A 20,187-nucleotide genomic window follows, 5' to 3' on the forward strand; every position below is an offset into this window, starting at 1 on the left:
GGTGTGTGGTGTTTAAAAGCTCAATCCATGCTACAGTATTGCTGGTACATAACACTGGTCAACGCTATCCATCGACCATGGACACGTCACATGACGGTAGTTTGGTTGACATCAACATTTGCCAAGGCATGGAGATCTAAATGGCTCTGAGGCCGACCTGTTTGAATACGTCAAGGATGAGCTCGTGGAAGACCTCGGTGATGCCCATAGAGAGGGTCTGGCGGTCCATGCCCTTGCTGAACGTGCCAGTGCCCACCAGGGTGATTATCTCCCAGGCACTCAGGCACTGCTGCTTGGTGCAAAGCTCAAGCTTGTAGTCCTCGAAGCGCTCCTCCACCCAGCTGCCACCCATGGCCTCCGTCAGCTTGCGCAGGAAGTACTCGATCTGGGGGGGGGGGGGGGGGGGAGGCACAGGTGAGTACACAGACATACGTCAGCACGCACGGGCACGCTTATTGTGTTACGTAGGTGGGTGGACTTGCACGAATCCTTGGCTTATGCGAGCCGGTGCGGCTCATAGGACAGGAGCAGCGGCATGGATCCCAATAAATACTACTACTACCACCACCACCACTACTACTTCAGGTCCTCTCCAAATACTACCGCTGCACCATCGAGAGCGTCCCGAACGGTTGCATTACGGCCTGGGAATTGCTACGTTCCCGACCGCAAGGCCCTCCATTGGGTGGTGAAGACGGCCCAGTACATTAATAGGATGGCGCTCCCACCCATCCAGGACATCTTGAGGAAGCCCTGCAGCATCATCAAGGGACCAACACACCCCCGGCCACGAGCCATTTACTCCCTTACCGTCAGGCAGACGGTGTCGGAGGATGAGGACTGATACCAACAGACTCAGGGACAGTTTCTACCTACAAGCCATCAGACTGCTGAACACTTGAACTGGACTGACCACCTGCTCTGGTTCTCCACACCTTAGCACACAAGCGTGCACACATCACAACTGCTGCTACCATACTATTATTGGGATTTCTAAATAGTGCACAATTTTAAAACACTTCCTCCCCCAATTCCCCCTTCCCCAAAACACGTGCAAAGAAATTGTGCCTTCCTGTGTTATACTTATGCTAAAATGTTTACTCTAGTCAGCCATTTACTTCATGTTCGTATTCTTATCTTTTATGATTTCTTATTGTTGTTGAATTGTCGAGAAGCCCCACGCTCTTCTAAATTTACATCAACAAATTAGCTCAGACAGTAAGAAGCTCTCTCATCCAATTATATGCAGATGATACAGTCTTATACTCAACTGGCCCCTCCCCAGATGTTGTGTTATTAAATGCTCTACAACAAAGCTTTCTTAGTGTCCAACAAGCTTTCTCTACCCTTAACCTTGTTCCGAACACCTCCAAAACAAAGGTCATGTGGTTTGGTAAGAAGAATGCCCCTCTCCCCAACGGTGTACTTACTACCTCTGAGGATTTAGAGCTTGAAGTAGTCACCTCATACAAGTACATGGGAGTATGGCTAGACGGTACACTGTCCTTCTCTCAGCACATATCAAAGCTGCAGGCTAAAGTTAAATATAGATTTGGTTTCCTCTATTGTAATCGGCCCTATTTCACCTCAGCTGCCAAACTAACTCAGATTCAGATGACCATCCTAACCATAGGAAATGTCTAGACCGGCAGGTAAGGGTGCTCTCGAGCGGCTAGATGTTCTTTCCCGTCGGCCATCAGATTCACCACCAATGCTCCTTATAGGACACATCACTGCACTCTATATTCATCTGTAAACTGGTCATCTCTGTATACCCGTCGCAAGACCCACTGGTTGTTGCTTAGTTATAAAACCCTCTTAGGCCTCACTCCCCCCTATCTGACATATCTACTGCAGCCCTCATCCTCCACATACAACACCCGTTCTGCCAGTCACATTTCGTTAAAGGTCCCCAAAGCACTCGCATCCCTGGATCGCTCCTCTTTTCAGTTCGCTGCAGCCAACATACAAACACCCGTTCTGCCAGTCACATTTCATTAAAGGTCCCCAAAGCACTCGCATCCCTGGGTCGCTCCTCTTTTCAGTTCGCTGCAGCCAACATACAACACCCGTTCTGCCAGTCACATTTCGTTAAAGGTCCCCAAAGCACTCGCATCCCTGGGTCGCTCCTCTTTTCAGTTCGCTGCAGCTAGCGACGAACGAGTGGCAACAAACACTCAAACTGGACAGTTTTATCTCAATCTCTTCATTCAAAGACTCAAATCACGTCTCTACCTTCTTGCCCTTTGTGCTGTTGTCTGTGCCCAATAGTGTTCGTACCATGTTGTGTTGCTACCATGCTGTTGTCATGTTGTGTTGCTACCATGCTGTTGTCATGTTGTATTGCTACCATGCTGTTGTCATGTTGTGTTGCTACCATGCTGTTGTCATGTTGTGTTGCTACCATGCTGTTGTCATGTTGTGTTGCAACCATGCTGTTGTCGCCATCCTATGTTGTCGTCTTAGGTCTGTCTTTATGTAGTGTAGTGTTATGGTGTCTCGCTTGTCGTGATGTGTGTATTGTCCTATATTAATTTATATATTTTTTTCTTATCCCAGCCCCCGCAGGAGGATGTTTGGTAGGCCGTCATTGTAAATAATAATTTGTTCTCAACTGACCGACGTAGTTAAATTAAATTATTATTTTTTTAAAACAGGAAGTTGCTAACTTCCTTTTCTGTGAGAGCGGATTGGGAGTGGCGAGGGTGTTTCTCCAAAACGGTAAGTAAAATGCAACCGTGGATCAGAACAATACTTCTTTACCCATAACCCACTCCCTTCTTCTGTAGTCCACTGTGACAGGAGGTAGAGGTTTCATTGATGTGCACTACAGAGCACGAAAATAATGTTGTATCATGAGTTTGACTAATTAGCTTTACAACTGATGACTGATGTAGCTGGTAATGATCAACCCAGATGTTGCACAAAGTGAGGTTTGTGTCGGGGCTAATTGTGCCCTGGTCATGTTCATTAGGACACGCACCGAAAATGTTTTAAAACATTTTGCAAAAGAAAACAGAAATGAGCGTTTATTGGACAGTGCCTGGCCGTTTCAGTCCTTTTTCTTCCATTGGGTGCCTAATGAACACGACCCCTGTCCAATCTTACCTCCTCAGTGACTATGGCCAGTGGGTATTTGTCTTCGGACAGGAAGTTGAAGATGCACCAGATCTTGAAGGCGTCTTCATCCGAGATGAGGAGGTGTGTCCTGTTGAGGTTCTTCCGAGCACACAGGGTCCAGCACATTCTGTTAAAGTCCTGCCGATTAAAGTTGTCCTGGACCTGAAATCAGGCAAAATTTCTCAGTTCACTTGGCTGGAGACAGACATTTTTCATATGAGGAAAAACACAAATTAGACAATAGGCTGGTCCTGTACTCAGGACATCTTCAATGTTCTCTTTATGCCACACTATCATTAATTTAAAAGTCCAAAAATGGATCTCGGGTTGCCCCTTTAACTCAAATTTGACAACAGAAAGGGAGGAAAACCCTTGAACAGTACAATCAGTGCTGTAGAGGGGAAATGTTTTCTTCCAGCAGTGAATGAACATACACTGGTGTTTCCATGGGAACTCTTGGCAAGCTTTCCGCAGAATCATGTAGATTAGGAGCACCCACAGTGGCACTGGACTAGAAGACTGTTCTAACACAGGATATCCTGACACCACATTCGCATTAACCTCAGCTCACTTAGCCGTTTATGCAGATGTAGGACTCATCTGCATAAACGGAGCAGTCATGCTAAAACACAACAGAGAGATGGGCCTGATATTGACGATCAGCCATCTAAAAATAGCAAGAGATAACCAGCAGATAGACAGAGATACTATCGAAATGCAAGCTGCATGTGTCTCATCATCATCATCATCAGGAGCCTGGACATCTTAAGGAGGGTTTAAAACATCCTCCTTAATGAATAGATGGACACATATCCACAACAATGACATACATTTCTATCATTGTTGAGTAATCTGTCCGATAGTTTCACAGTAACACCAGTGAGGTTAGCAGATAGAGGCGGAGGGGGAGCAGTAGAAAAGTTGTGAAAGTTGGATTGGTATGAACTAGCAGCTCTCACTCTTTGTCCTCACAATGTCATGTCATTGCTCGGCTCGTTCTCGCGCCGTACTAGCCGGTCCAGACTGAGGCAGTGGCTCCCTTTCCCTCTACCTCAATCCCTGCCATTCTCCCACTCTCTGCACATCAACAATGGGGGGCTTTGTCACGGCCCCTCCAGCACCCAGCGCTGCCTCTCCACTGCCGAGACACGTGTTCATTAGTATTCTCTGCAGTGGAACATCCTAAGTGGTTTACAAACAGTCTTATCACTGTCCTTGGGTCCTCCAGGAGGCTGAAACATCCTATCATTAAATTATCACACCACACAGAGATGCCCGTTTATATACTGAAGTCAAAAGGAAAAAAAAGAGAGAGGGAACAAATGTAATTGTGAAATTAAATGACAAAAAAAAGTACATTATCAAAAATATAATAGCGCCAATGGATTACTCGATCATGAAAGCTGGATCGAAATATGTTGAGGTCTAGGCAAAGGCTATGCCTATGACTGATAAAGGGACATAAGTTGAATCATCAGCAAACAAAGCAGAATGACACGGCGAAAAACGTCGTCAGCATACTATAAATACAGAATTATACAGAAGCAAGACATGAAATTAGGAAATAATTCTGCCACAGCAGCCTTAAAATGTTGAATAAAAGCCTTGAACTATTTTGGTGCTCTTGATGTTTGTGTAGCCTTGCTTTCCTTCATTCCCCTTCTGACATCAGAGCGCCCAATGAACAATGCATTCCAGGTTTCTACAGGGTTAGTCGACTAGAAGGAATGCTGTGCTCCACATAGTGAGCGACCGCAGAGGTCCACATGGGAGAATGGGGAATTCTGTGGAACAGTCAGCGCTGGACTTGATTGTCTCTCCGGCTGAGTCATGGTCATTGTCGGACAAGTGGAGTGAGTCAGTGAGGAAGAGAGTCACACACACACACACACACACAACCTTTAGGGTGGAGTATCCCTGGGGAGTGGGGGCAGTGCCCCCAACCTGTGTGGTAGGGTCATAGCCACTTGGGTGGGTGGGTGGGGGGCTCTTGACATTTGTCTATGTCATACATTGGTTCCTGAAACCTTGTCTAAGTACTTGAGCAATGACAACTTGAGGAAGTGACAGAAGAGAATATAGCGCTACATCGGATACGCCGTGGATACGATGCTCATTGTATGTGGCAAGGCTTGCAGATGATAATGGATTACATAGGTGTTCCTTTTGTCCAGGTGGGAAAGGGCAAAATTGAGTGTGATTGAGATTGTGTCATTACGCAAATTGGAGTGGGTCTAGGGTTTCCGGCATGATCGCGTTGATGTGAGCCATGACCAGCTTTTCAAAGCACTTCATGGCTACCGACGTGAGCGCTACGGGGCAGAAATCTTTTAGGCAGGTAACTATGGTGGTCTGTTTGAAACATGTTGGTATCACAGACTCGGTCAGGGGGAGGTTGAAAATGTCAGTTGTTCCGCGTATGTTTTGAGTACACGTCCTGGTAATCCTTCTGGCCCCACGACTTTGTGAATGTTAACCTGTTTAAAAGTCTTGCTCACATCCACTACGGAGAACATGATCACACAGTCATCTGGAACAGGTGGTGCTCTCATGCATGCTTCAATGTTGCTTGCCTCGAAGCGAGCATAAAAGGAATTTAGCTCGTCTGGTAGGCTCGAGAGGCAGGGCTTCCCTTCGTAGTCCGTAATATTTTTCAAGCCCTGCCACATCCAACGAGCATCAAAGCCAGAGTAGTAGGATTCAATCTTAATCTTAGTCCTGTATCGACGCTTTGCCTGTTTGATGGTTCGTCTGAGGACTTATTATAAGCGTCCAGATTAGTGGTGGCTGAATCATGTTATGGGAATGCTTGTAATCGTTAAGGACTAGGGTGTTTTTCCAGGATAAAACTGCTTTCCACCAGATACCGGGAGATGAATTCAACTTTCAGCAGAACAATAATCTAAAACCCAAGGACAAATCTACACTGGAGTTGCTTACTAAGAAGCCAATGAATGTTCCTGAGTGGCAGAGATAGATTTTGAAGCAGATTTAATTCAAAACTATGTCAAGACTTGAAAATGGATGTCTAACAATGATCAACAACGAATTTGACAGAGCTTGAAGAATTCTGAAAATAATAAATGGGCCAGGTGTGGAAAGCTGTTACAACGTTTCCCAGAGAGACTTATTTGTAATCGCTGCCAAAGGTGATTCTAACATGTCTCATGGGGTTGAATACATATCTAATCAAGAGGTTACTCAGGCCAAAATCTAGTTTAGCTTTAAAAAACAAATACAAAAACAGATTTGAACACAAATAAACACAAAATGTAAAAGGTGTTGGTTCCATGTTTCATGAGCTAAAATAAAATATCACAGAAAATTCCCATCAGCACAAAAAGCTTCTTTTGCTCAAATTTTCTGCACAAATATGTTTACATCCCTGTTAATGAGCATTTCTCCTTTGCCAGTGAAGCTGATTAAACAGCATGAGCATTACACAGATGCACCTTGTTCTGGGGACAATAAGAGGCCACTAAAATATGTGTTGTGTCACAACACAATGCCAAAGATGTCTCAAGTTTTGAGGGAGAGTGCAATTGGCATGCTGACTGCCAGCCCCTCCACATCCAGCTGATTCACCTGCGGGATCGTCCGCGGTGGTGCTGAGGAGTATTTCCGTCTATAATAAAGCCATGTGGGGAAAAACTAATTCTGAATGGCTGGGACTGGCTCTCCAGTTGGTAGACCTGGCTCCCAAGTGGGTGGACCTGGCTCCCAAGTGGGTGGGCCTATGCCCTCCCAGACCCACCCATGGCTGTCCCCTTGACCAGTCATGTGAAATCCATAGATTAGGGCCTTATTAATGTATTTCAATTCACTGAATTCCTTATATGAACTCTAACTCTTAGAAATTGTTGCATGTTGCATTTATATTTGTTCTGTATATTTGAATGTAATATCTTGTTGTTCTTGTTTAAAACTGTTCTTTACTTTGTCATGTATTTGTATGTTTTATGTAGACCCCAGGAAGAGTAGCTGCTGCATGTGCAATTGGTGATGAGCATCCTAATAAAACTACTATATGTGGGGCTCACCTTGTCCAAAATGAACTTGTTCAAGTAGGGCATATAGCCCTGTGTAGAGACGGGGCCTTCGTCGTCATCTTTGAAGTGCTCCTCAAGGGCCACTGGGTCATGGGGGATCCTCATCACAGTGCACAAGTTATGAGAGAGCACCTGCAATGGGCGAAAATTATTATTATTATTTTTAAATTCATTTTGTCATTGTTTTGTTGGGGGGGGGGGGTTTACAGGTACCATATACAACTATTATAAACATGAAGTAGTCTCCACCCCAAACTTCCCATCCCATCCCCCAGGCAACCAGAGAAAGAAAAACTCCCCATACAATTCCTTCCCCGTGGGCCTGAAAGCAAAGACATTTGTATACATGTATTACGCTTTATAGAGGTTTGTATGTGTTGGGCTGAGATTATTCTTTACAGAGTCAAGTTTATTTGTCACTCTACTTATTAACATCTAAGAGCTGATAAATATATGTTCATTCCAGCAACAATTAACATCCCTCTCTCTCTACGTAGTGAGTCAGTTGGACACGTCGGTCACTGGAAGGGTTCTAGTCAACTACACCTGACCTCACTTGAGACACAGATGGCCTGAGTAGAATAGGAAATTATTGATTTATCCCATCAGAGTCTGTGACAGTGCCCTAAATGATTTCAGCACTAGTGTCACGAATATTACCGAAGGTGACTCCCCTTCTTGTTCGGGTGGCGCTCGGCGGTCGTCGTCGCCGGTCTACTAGCTATCGCCGATCCGTTGTTCTGTATTCCTTTGGTTTTGTCTGATTGGTATCACCTGTTTCTTGTTTGGTTGTTAGGGGAGGGTTATATATAGTTTGTTCAGCCCGCTTCTGTTTCGTGCGGGCTTGTCTGTCTGTTTTGTTGTTTGAGTGTATGTTTGTTTGTATTTGGGTTTCACGCTGTCCGTTTATATTTCAGATCATTTGTTTTCCCACTTTTGGTTCATGTTATGTTTCCGGGACATTAAAGCGTGTTTTTTCCCACATCTTTTGCTCTCTGCGCCTGACTCCACACCTCCTCACTCATTTCTCGTAACAGAAGCCCGCACCACGATATGGAGTCAGCAGGAGCAGCGACCACTCCTCTTCCTACTATGGAGGAGAGAGTCCTTCATCACACGTCTATCCTCCATCGCCTAGGATCAGCGATGGATCAGATGATGGAGAAGATGGATCGTTGGGAGAGGAATGGTCTCCCTACTACCCCACCGACCCTCCCACCAGCAACTCTACCATCTCCCTCATCTGGATCCGGTTCCAGCGCTCTGCGCATTACGCCTCCGAGGGAGTACGATGGAGCAGCGACGGGGTGCCAGGGATTCCTGCTTCAACTAGATCTCTACCTGGCCACCGTTCGGCCGGCTCCCTCGGAAAAGGAGAAAGTGTGGGTTCTCATCACATGCCTTACCGGTAGAGCCCTGGAGTGGGCTAATGCGGTCTGGAACGGGCCCGACTCAGCGAAGGACAATTACCCGGAATTCACCCGCCGTTTCAGGGCCGTGTTCGATCACCCTCCAGGAGGTCGAGCGGCGGGTGAGAGATTGTTCCATCTCAGACAGGGGACGAGGAGCGCGCAGGACTTCGCGCTGGAGTTCCGGACCTTGGCCGCTGGAGCAGGGTGGAACGACAGGGCCCTGATAGACCATTACAGATGTAGCCTGAGAGAGGACGTCCGTAGGGAGCTGGCCTGTCGGGATACTACACTTAGCCTGGATGGACTGATAGACCTGTCTATCCGGTTGGACCATCTGCTAGCTGCTCGCGGACGTTCTGAAAGGGTCCTGTCAGTTCTACCTCCTGACCCTCCTGCTCCTATCCCGATGGAGCTAGGAGGGACCGCGTCTAGGGAGAACACTCCTCGAACACTCCTCGGTCACCCCAGGTGAGTAAGCACCACACTCTCCCAGAGTTTCCTGTTGGTCACATGTTCCTATTAATTTGTTTCCTTAATTATTCTCCTTCCCTCCAACATAAGGCACTGGTAGATTCAGGCGCAGCTGGAAACTTTATAGATCGCGGACTCGCTCAGAGGTTGAGGATTCCGTTAGTAAAAGTAGACCCCCCTTTTTCCGTGCACTCTTTAGATAGTCGACCATTAGGGTCAGGGCTGGTGAGGAAAGCCACAGTTTCGTTATAGATGATTACGCGGGGGAATCACAGGGAGCGAATTAGTTTGTTCCTTATTGATTCACCTGCATTTCCGGTGGTACTGGGGATTCCCTGGCTAGCTATTCATAATCCTACGATTTCGTGGAAACAGGGAACTCTACAGGGGTGGTCTGATGAGTGTTCAGGCAGGTGTGTAGGGGTTTCCATCGGTGCGACAACGGTGGAGAGTCCAGACCAGGTTTCCACCGTGCGCATTCCAGCTGAGTATAATGATTTGGCTATCGTTTTCAGTAAAAAGAAGGCGACCCAATTACCACCCCATAGGCAGGGGGATTGCGTGATAAACCTCCAGGGTGATGCTGCACTCCTCAGGAGTCATGTGTATCCTTTGTCCCAGGAGGAGACGGTGGCTATGGAAACGTATATCACAGAGGCTCTGGGACAGGGGTACATTCGGCCCTCCATGTCACCTGTCTCTTCGAGTTTCTTTTTTGTGAAGAAAAAAGATGGTGGTTTACGTCCGTGTATTGATTATAGAGGTCTAAATTCCATCACGGTGGGTTTTAGTTACCCACTACCTCTCATTGCTACGGCAGTGGAATCATTTCACGGAGCGCAGTTCTTCACTAAACTGGATCTCAGGAGTGCTTATAATCTGGTGCGTATTCGGGAGGGAGATGAGTGGAAAACTGCATTTAGCACGACTTCTGGCCATTATGAGTACCTCGTCATGCCATACGGTTTAAAGAATGCTCCAGCTATATTTCAATCCTTTGTGGATGAGATTCTCTGAGACCTGCACGGACAGGGTGTAGTGGTGTATATTGACGATATTTTGATCTACTCCGCTACACGCACTGCGCATGTATCTCTAGTGCGCAAGGTTCTTAGACGACTGCTGGAGCATGACCTGTATGTGAAGGCGGAGAAATGTGAGTTTTCCAAACAATCAGTTTCCTTCCTGGGTTATCGCATTTCCAGCTCTGGGTTGGTAATGGAGGGTGACCGCGTAAAGGCCGTGCGTAATTGGCCGACTCCGACCACGGTAAAGGAGGTGCAGCGGTTTTTTGGGTTTGCCAATTACTACCGGAGGTTTATCCGGGGTTTTGGTCAGGTAGCTGCCCCTATTACCTCACTGCTGAAGGGGGGGGGGGGGGCGGTGCGTTTACAGTGGTCAGCAGAGGTGAACGGAGCTTTTCATAAGTTGAAGGCGATGTTTGCTGAGGCGCCGGTGTTGGCGCATCCGGACCCTTCTTTGGCATTTATAGTAGAGGTGGACGCATCCGAGGCTGGGGTTGGAGCGGTGCTCTCACAGCGTTCGGGTGCGCCACCGAAGCTCCGCCCCTGTGCCTTTTTTCGAAGAAGCTCGGGCCAGCGGAGCGGAATTATGATGTGGGGGATAGGGAGTTGTTGGCTATGGTTAAGGCCCTGAAGGTGTGGAGACACTGGCTTGAGGGGGCTAAGCACCCTTTCCTTATCTGGACTGACCACCGTAACCTGGAGTATATCCGATCAGCTAGGAGACTGAATCCTCGTCAGGCAAGGTGGGCCATGTTTTTCACCAGATTTCGTTTCACTATCTCGTATAGACCAGGTTCCCTCAACACTAAGGCCGACGCGCTGTCAAGACTCTATGACACTGAGGACAGGTCCATCGATCCTACTCCCATCATTCCGGCAGCTAAGCTGGTGGCACCAGTAGTATGGGATGTGGACGCGGACATCGAGCGGGCGCTAAGGGAGGAACCTGCGCCTCCACAGTGTCCTGAGGGTCGTAGGTACTCTGGAACGGCTCTGGAACGGCTCACAGACTGTCAGTGTGTCAAAGCTTGCTGAATTAGTTTTTAAGTTACAGCCGCTGGCTGTTCGTGATCAATTGATTCGATGGGCTCATTGTTTACCCTCGTCGGGTCACCCAGGTATTTTTAGGACAGTGCAAGGTCTTGAGAGGAAGTACTGGCAGCCCACTTTGAGGAGGGATGTGCGATTCTATGTTTCCTCCTGTTCGGTGTGCGCCCAGAGTAAGGCTCCTAGACACCTGCCAAGAGGTAAATTACAACCTCTTCCCGTTCCACAATGGCCTTGGACCCATCTATCGGTGGATTTTCTTACTGACCTTCCCCCCTCTCAGGGTAACACAACAATCCTGGTCGTTGTGGATCGGTTCTCTAAGTCCTGCCGTCTTATCCCATTGCCCGGTCTCCCTACGGCCCTACAGACTGCGGAAGCTCTTTTCACCCATGTCTTCCGGCATTACGGGATGTCCGAGGATATAGTTTCTGATCGGGGTCAGTTTATCTCCCGTGTTTGGAGGGCATTTATGGAACGTCTGGGGGTCTCGGTCAGCCTGACCTCAGGGTATCACCCGGAGAGTAATGGGCAGGTGGAGAGAGTGAACCAGGAGGTGGGTAGGTTTCTGCGGTCGTATTGCCAGGACCGGCCAGGGGAGTGGGCGAGATATATTCCCTGGGCAGAAATAGCCTTGAACTCACTAAGCCACTCCTGTACCAACATGTCACCATTTGAGTGCGTGTTGGGGTACCAGCCAGTCCTGGCACCGTGGCATCAGAGCCAGACTGAGGCTCCTGCGGTGGAGGAGTGGGTGCAGCGCTCTAAGGAGACCTGGAGGGCTGTCCAAGAGTCATTACGCCAAGCGAGTATAAGGCAGAAGAAGAGCGCTGACCGTCACCGCAGTGAGGCCCCCGTGTTTGCACCTGGGGACAGGGTCTGGCTCTCGACCTGAAACCTGCCCCTCCGCTTGCCCTGCCGGAAGCTGGGTCCGCAGTGTATAGGGCCATTTAAAGTCCTGAGGAGAATAAACGAGGTTTGTTATCGATTATTACTTCCTTCGTATTATCGTATTAACCCCTCGTTTCATGTGTCTCTTCTCAGGCCGGTGGTAGCTGGTCCCATGCAGGAAGGTGAGGTTCTGGAGGTTCCTCCGCCCCCTCTGGACATCGAGGGGTCCCCGGCGTACAAGATACGAGCTATTCTAGACTCGAGACGCCGGGTGAGGGGCTTGCAGTACCTCGTTGACTGGGAGGGGTACGGTCCGGAGGAGAGGTGCTGGGTTCCGGTGAGGGATATTCTAGATCCATCTATGTTGACTGAGTTCCATCGCCTCCGTCCGGATCGCCCTAGCTAGCTAATTTGTTCTATTTAGCTGGCTTGCTGTTGGTAGCTAATTTGCCCTGGGATATAACATTGAGTTGTTATTTTACCTGAAATGCACAAGGTCCTCTACTCCGACAATTAATCCACACATAAAACGGTCAAGCGAATCGTTTCTAGTGATTTAGTCATCTAGTCACTCCCCCTTCTAGGCCTTTTCTTCTTTTGACTTTATATTGCGATTGGCAACTTTCATAACTTAGGTGCATTACCACCACCGACCTTGTTCGTCTTTCAGTCACCCACGTGGGTATAACCAATGAGGAGATGGCACGTGGGTACCTGCTTCTATAAACCAATGAGGATATGGGAGAGGCAGGACTTGCAGCGTGATCTGCGTCACAAATAGAACTGACTTCTATTTTAGCCCTTGGCAACGCAGACGCTCGTTGGCACACGTGAGCAGTGTGGGTGCAATAATATAACAATATAGATTTTGAAATGTATTTTAAGACGGGAGCGGTGTAGTCAGCCTGTAAGAGCACAGTGTATAAAATTAGAACATCTACTGTCTCAGCCACTGCCTGTCACCAAGGGAGTACCCAGAGGCTCGATCCTAGGCACCATGCTCTTCTTAATTTACATCAGCAACATAGCTCAGGCAGTAAGATGATAATACTCAGCTGGCCCCTCCATGGATTTTGTGTTAAAGACACTACAACAAGCTCGCTACCCTTAACCTTGTTCTGAACACCTCCAAAACAAAAGGTCATGTGGTTTGGTAAGAAGAATGCCCCTCTTCCCACAGGTGTGATTACTACCTCTGAGGGTTTAAAGCTTGATGTAGTCACCTCATACACGTACTTGGGAGTATGGCTAGACGGTACACTGTCCTTCTTTCAGCACATTTCAAAGCTGCAGGCTAAAGTGAAGTCTAGACTTGGTTTCCTCTATCGTAATCGCTCCTCTTTCACCTCAGCTGCCAAACTAACCCTGATTCAGATGACAATCTAGACCGGCAGGTAAGGGTGCCCTCGAGCGGCTAGATGTTCTTTCCCGTCGGCCATCAGATTCACCACCAATGCTCCTTATAGGACACATCACTGCACTCTATATTCATCTGTAAACTGGTCATCTCTGTATAACCGTCGCAAGACCCACTGGTTGAGGTTTATTTATAAAACCCTATTAGGTCTCACTTCCCCCTATCTGGGATACCTACTGCAGCCCTTATCCTCCACATACAACACCCGTTCTGCCAGTCACATTCTGTTAAAGGTCCCCAAAGCACACACATCCCTGGGTCGCTCCTCTTTTCAGTATGCTGCAGCTAGCGACTGGAACAAGCTGCAAAAGCAACACTCAAACCGGACTGTTCGCTCTTCATTCAAAGACCCAATCATGGACACTCTTGTGGCTACTTTGCATGATGTATTGTTGTCTCTACCTTCTTGCCATTGTATGTGCCCAATAATGTTTATGTTTATTTACCATGTTTTGTGCTGCTACCACGTTGTGTTGCTACCATGTTGCTTGTCATAGGTCTCACTTGATGTAGTGTTGTGGTGTCTCTCTTGTCGTGATGTGTGTTGTCCTTTATTTTTTCAGGTTTTTTTCCATTTTTAATCCCAGGCCTTGTCCCCGCAGGAGGCCTTTTGTTAGGCCATCATTGTAATTAAGAACTTGTTCTTAAATGACTTGCATAGTTAAATAAAGGTTCAATAAAATGTAAATAAACCATTTCTTTCTAGAGAGCCAGTAGATAATTTTTAGAGAGCTGGTTCAGGGCACCTAGGTAAAGTTAGTTGTCACATCTACTCCCGCTCCCTCTCTCTGGCGTACGTTGTCCCCAGTGTAAATTGCAGCGCGCTTGTGGTTAGCCATCTCTTTGAAAACAACTTGTGTGTTAAACATTGTTGCATTTAAAGTGGAACTGAAAGAATTTGAGCAACATTAAATCTTATTCAAATCTGGTTATATACACCCCCAGATTTCTTTAATTTAATATTTTCTGACCAGCAACCACTTCGATTTCATTTTTACATTTTCAGAAATTCTTAGAATGTTTGGGAATGACGTATACTAAGGAGTGTGAAAATGATATAGTAATATAGAGTGGGAAAGCAGCTTTGCTTTGGACAATTAATAGACACTTCAGTAAATTCAACCGAATAAAAACATCTGTCTTGTCGAGGACCGGAGTCTACACAGACCGATGCGCTTTAGCCAATCAGAGCTACAGTAGGCCTTTATACAAACAAGCCATTTGCCACACGGGCCTGCCATCATTCACTTTGAACGGGACTGTGTGTTTACAGGCAGTTGGGCCTGTCATCATTCACTATGAACTGGACTGTGTGTTTACAGGCAGTAGGGCCTGTTATCATTCACTATGAACTGGACTGTGTGTTTACAGGCAGTAGGGACTGTCATCATTCACTATGAACTGGACTGTGTGTTTACAGGCAGTTGGGCCTGTCATCATTCACTATGAACTGGACTGTGTGTTTACAGGCAGTAGGGCCTGTTATCATTCACTATGAACTGGACTGTGTGTTTACAGGCAGTAGGGACTGTCATCATTCACTATGAACTGGACTGTGTGTTTACAGGCAGTAGGGACTGTCATAATTCACTATGAACTGGACTGTGTGTTTACAGGCAGTAGGGACTGTCATCATTCACTTTGAACGGGTCTGTGTGTTTACAGGCAGTAGGGACTGTCATCATTCACTATGAACTGGACTGTGTGTTTACAGGCATTAGGGCCTGTCATCATTCACTTTGAACTGGTCTGTGTGTTTACAGGCAGTAGGGACTGTCATCATTCACTTTGAACGGGTATGTGTGTTTACAGGCAGTTAGTTACAACAGCGTGACTTTAGATCATTAGAACGCATTCACCAAATGGCACAAAATACACCTGAATGGATTTCTGCAAATACATAAATTATGCACATCAACAACTAATGCTAGAGCAAGATGAGCTAAAATCTAACGAAGGAACATTAGATAAACCCTCTCAAACTTTTTCAGCTAGTTGGCCATCAAAATTACACTGATAAATGATGGGGAATTGTAGCCTCCTCATCCTTCTGCAGCTTGCCTGCCAATGCATGCTTGTCCCAACCAAGCACCCAAGCTAACTAGCTAAAGTTGGCTAGTTTACTAGTTAGCTACTCCCAGAAACAAATGAGAGAACACCTCACTCTGACCATTTTACTTATCGTAGCAGAGCTGGTTAGGCTGTTTACATGTTATCTAGAGCGTTCTTGATGAATTACTTTTCCCCCTACGTTTACTGGTCATATTCAAGGGTGTTGCGCATTAGTAAGAGAGATATGCTAACTGGATAAAAGTCATTCCAGTTCTTGCTAGTTGACAAAATAACACCTGCATCTCTACCTGTGTATAGCCACCAAAAAATGATATGAGGGGAAATAGTCAGTCCCTCACCCTCTCCTCCAATGGCATGACATCCTCCTAGCAGCTAGCTAGCTATGTAGCTAATGTTAGGCTCCGGGTTTTTAGCTTGCTACATAAATAGATGGTTTTTGTGTCTGTTTTTTGTCCAGAATATTGAGTCATTGAAAGTGAAACAGTGCATCCCAAATGGAGGCAGCAAAAATGTACCAGGCCAGCTGTGATTTACAACCTGATAGCAATATTTTTTGGACTACCAAGAAATGTATTGGTGAATTATATTAATCATGCATTGAACTGTATCCATCTATTGCGCCAACAATGCCTTAGTGTCACGCCTTGGTCTTAGGTTTTTGTGTTTTCGTTATATATTTTGGTCAGGCCAGGGTGTGACATGGGTTTACGTGTTGTATTTCGTATTGGGGTTTGTAGTATTTGGGATCGCGGCTGATTAGGGGTGTTGTATAGGCTTGGCTGCCTGAGGCGGTTCTCAATCAGCAGTCAGGTGATTCTTGTTGCCTCTGATTGGGAACCGTATTTAGGTAGCTTGAGTTTCGCTTTGTCTTTCGTGGGTGATTGTTCCTGTCTTTGTGTAGTGTTCACCAGATAGGCTGTATTAGGTTTCTCGTTCCGTTTGTTGTTTTTGTATTTATTTAAGTTATTTCATGTATCGTCACTTTTTTCATTAAAGACATGAGTAACCACCACGCTGCATTTCGGTCCTCTCTTTCAACAAACGAAGAACGCCGTTACACTTAGTGTACGTCATGGAACGTTGAATCAAATAAAACCTATTTTTAAAACCTCTAATAAAGTGTGTTTTGTAGCATAAATTGGGAATTTGATATTTATGACTGATATGATTGTTTCATATCTGCTAAGTAATTAAAACACTGTCAGTTCCACTTTAATTAGGTCACCGGTTACTTTGTGTGCTTAAACATGAAGAGCAAACACTGCAATAGGAAGTAATAGTTGTACATTTCAATTGGGAAATGCTTAATTGTTGTGTTTTTGCATTATTATTATGTCTGAGTTTACGGACTGCTTATCCTTTAACAATCATGCAGTGTGACTGCCGTCTTTCCATCGCAGTGGCGTATTGGTGCCTGAAGAAGTGGATATGCCAAAAAGTTCCCAAACAGCCTGAGCAGTGAAGGAAAGGTACCCTGTGTGGAAAATGTTTTCCTGTGGTTTACAAGTTTTCCAATAGATTATTCAGATTTTCACTCTCAAAATCACACTTTTTAAAATAGAAAAAAATACCAAAATGTGACGGTCTAAGTCTACAACAATGCTTTAACCACATCAATCTGATTGGGTGGGCCTGTCAGGGACTGGCTCCCCAGTGGGTGGGCATCTGTCCACCCAGGCCCATCCATGTCTACGCCCCTCATGCATACATCCCATGATGACAATTGCGCATCATAAATAGCCTACTAACCAACACTTTGGACTAAAAACTTTTATAATACCTAGTTTGCGTACCCATTGTTGCCTTAGTTAGCATTTACTGGTAGATATAAGTTGAAACTTATTTCCTATCCTACCAGCTACCAATGTCATTTTTCTGTGAGCTGCTCCATGCCAAAACCAGTTGAGCGCTGCATGCACACTCTTGCTGCCTGCTAATGATTTTCTGCTAAAACTAGGCAGTGTGCGCAGCGCGCATGATAATTACAATCGTAAACTACTTTGTGCATGACTTCTCTATTGTACTACATAATTGATTCATCGTATACCCCCCCACTACTTTACTTTGATACACGGCAGTAGGTATTACAAAGTGGGTATAGGGTTTATACCTGCATATACCCTCCACTACACCACTGGCCCTTTGTGTTATACAAAAAGTGCACTCTCCTTCACGAGTACGACGCTATTACGGATGCTGTCACACGCTGAAGCCCGAAAGGTTCGCCACTGCGCAAACATGTCTACAATATATATAAAGGCTGTTAAGATACTGTATTCATGTTTCAAGAAAGGAGTGTGTATATTTGGCCGGTTTCCAGTAGTACAACACTGCTTTCCTGTGTTTATTTTGTCTCAAAGTATTTCGACTAGCTAGTTGAAGGACAAACCACACAGACAACCGATAAGAGTACATTTAAATGTAACTTCATTCTAGCTTGTAAGGAACTTTTACACGATTTGGCAGGCATTCGTTTCAGGCTGTATTATAGGCTACCAATTAATTGTGTATTACAGCCTGATTAATCAGACTACCACCAGATCTGAGCTGTAACAGACTGGCAAATGATTTGGGCGAAAATTAAATAATCCCAAATTCATCCTCTACGACTAGTAAAAGGGTCCGTCCAAAATCAGATGGCCTTCACTTTGATGCCAACTTCTCTGTTCAGGACGAGTTTCCTGCTTGAGCATGTCAACATTGTTTAGTCAAATAAAGAAAACGACGTGCCTGGGTTTGTTTGACAAAAACACAGTATATAAACATACTTCCATACCTTTAACTGCGACTTGGACACTTTCCCGCTTTTGTCCACGTCCAACGCTGTGAAGGCATGCCATATTGACTTTAAAAGTTCGTCCCGTAGTGCCATTGCGCTTGCTACTTGGTTGACTGCAGCAGTTAGTATATGGGAAAGTTGATCATACTGGGACACAACGAGACAGTCAGTCACCTGACAAGCTCCACAGCAATGTCATGAAAATGCTTGCTTGTAGCACCGCTCAGCGCCCAGGGAGAGCGCATCCAATATGTAACATTACCGACCCAAATTGAACTATAGTATAAGTCCATTACACTTTGTGATACAACATGGGAAAGGGGAAACAGGAAACATTTTAATATATAACCAATTAACCCGACACTCATTAAATCGCAACACCTTACTTCACTACTTTCATAACCCTATCCAGCCCAGCACAGCATATGTATCAGAGTCAGGTCTTTTGCGGGTATTTTAAAGTTTGTTTCTAGTATTAGGCATCACGGAGTTAAGGATTAATTGTTATAAAACGCTTCATATTATCTGGATACTTAATTATTTATAATGAAAAAATAATGCTAACCATTTTCCCTTTTCTTTAAGAAAGGGTATGGCATACCCTCACTCAATTTGAGCCCTGGTTTTAACCAAGCTATAAAGACAGCATGGTGACAGTATTGGAGGATTTGGCTATACTGACATATACTGGCTATGCTGACAATTAAATCTATATGGATAACATAATTGCGTCTGTTAAACAGGTATACCACTTTTTTTTCACATGAAGAAATACGCTCCCGCTTGTTAGTGAAGTCAAATAAAAATTAAGACAATTGTTGAAATGAATTACTTTCAGGACCATTTTGATTACGCCGCAGCCGTTCCAAAGCTGGTGTCTGCCCGTTGGCCTTTTCAGTCGAGTTTCTCTTGCACATTAATTTTATTGAATCTTTATTTAACTAGGCAAGTCAGTTACGAACACATTCTTATTTTCAATGACGGCCTAGGAACAGTGGGTTAACTGCATTGTTCAGGGGCAGAACGACAGATTTTTACCTTGTCAGCTCGGGGAGTTGATCTAGCAACCTTTCGGTTACTGGCTCAACGCTCTAAACCACTAGGCTACCTATCGCCCAATTAAAAAGATAATGCATTTTTAAAAAGTGTCTGTCTCTTTGACATTGTAATATATTTGGTCTATGGGCTACATAAAACACACATAAGGCATTACTCTTATTACCGTAGGCTACATCATTTATATTAAATCAATTGGATGGAGCGTTGATGGCGCGCCGCAGCGTCGGGTCTCTCCCAAAGACCATTGGAGAGGCACGCTGGCCATTGGAGAGGCACGCTGGCCATGGACAAGCTACATATTTTGTGCACTGCTTATCATAGGGCCGCATGAGCGCTCATCTATAGCCCTAATGCCACTGGGTGTTGTTGGAGATGCGTCTTGGACAGTTTAGCTCGGGAAATGCCGCCCTCGTCAAACTGCCACTCTAGCAGGCTGCCCAATCCTGCCTAATGGGCAGGCCGGCCGTGGGGCCTAATCATATAATTCTATTTAGAATCTCTTTTCATTCAATGGTATCTCTTTGGGCCTAATCATAAATATTTGTCCTTTAACACTCCATGTTTTCATCCGATGGTCTAACAATCACTTCAGAGGGCTCCTTTACTAGGCTACCCGCACACGTTCATCCACTCACAACATACTGCACTGCAAGCCTCCAAACAAAGTGGTGAAAGAAAAGAGACATCTGTTACACAAAACACCAAAAAGTGTAAAGACATTTGGCGATTGTCATTAGGCCAGAATTAATGCCTCCACTGCTGCCTGCTCGCGTCTGTTTCAGCAGCTCATCTCAGCCTTGGCAAAATGCCCGTTTTCTTTCTATACTTTCTATAGAACAAACTT

General features: G+C 45.7%; 1 protein-coding gene across 2 annotated transcripts in view; it reads right to left on the reverse strand.

Moving 5' to 3' along the window:
* swap70b (switching B cell complex subunit SWAP70b) overlaps nucleotides 1-18,533 on the reverse strand; it is a 41,486-nt gene extending 22,953 nt beyond the window's left edge. The window contains exons 1-4 of one of the 2 annotated variants that reach the window (XM_020457122.2): nucleotides 18,282-18,533; nucleotides 7,161-7,301; nucleotides 3,109-3,282; nucleotides 158-385 (exon numbers count right to left, since the gene is read on the reverse strand). In XM_020457122.2, the coding sequence (XP_020312711.1) occupies nucleotides 158-385; nucleotides 3,109-3,282; nucleotides 7,161-7,301; nucleotides 18,282-18,377 (639 nt within the window). In that variant the 5' untranslated portion in view covers nucleotides 18,378-18,533. The remainder of the gene's footprint in view (nucleotides 1-157; nucleotides 386-3,108; nucleotides 3,283-7,160; nucleotides 7,302-18,281) is intronic. The other variant, XM_031801676.1, reaches the window with a different exon arrangement.
* Nucleotides 18,534-20,187: the final 1,654 nt, after the last annotated feature.

Source organism: Oncorhynchus kisutch, linkage group LG22 (assembly GCF_002021735.2).
Source record: "Oncorhynchus kisutch isolate 150728-3 linkage group LG22, Okis_V2, whole genome shotgun sequence".
NCBI classification, from domain to species: domain Eukaryota; kingdom Metazoa; phylum Chordata; class Actinopteri; order Salmoniformes; family Salmonidae; genus Oncorhynchus; species Oncorhynchus kisutch.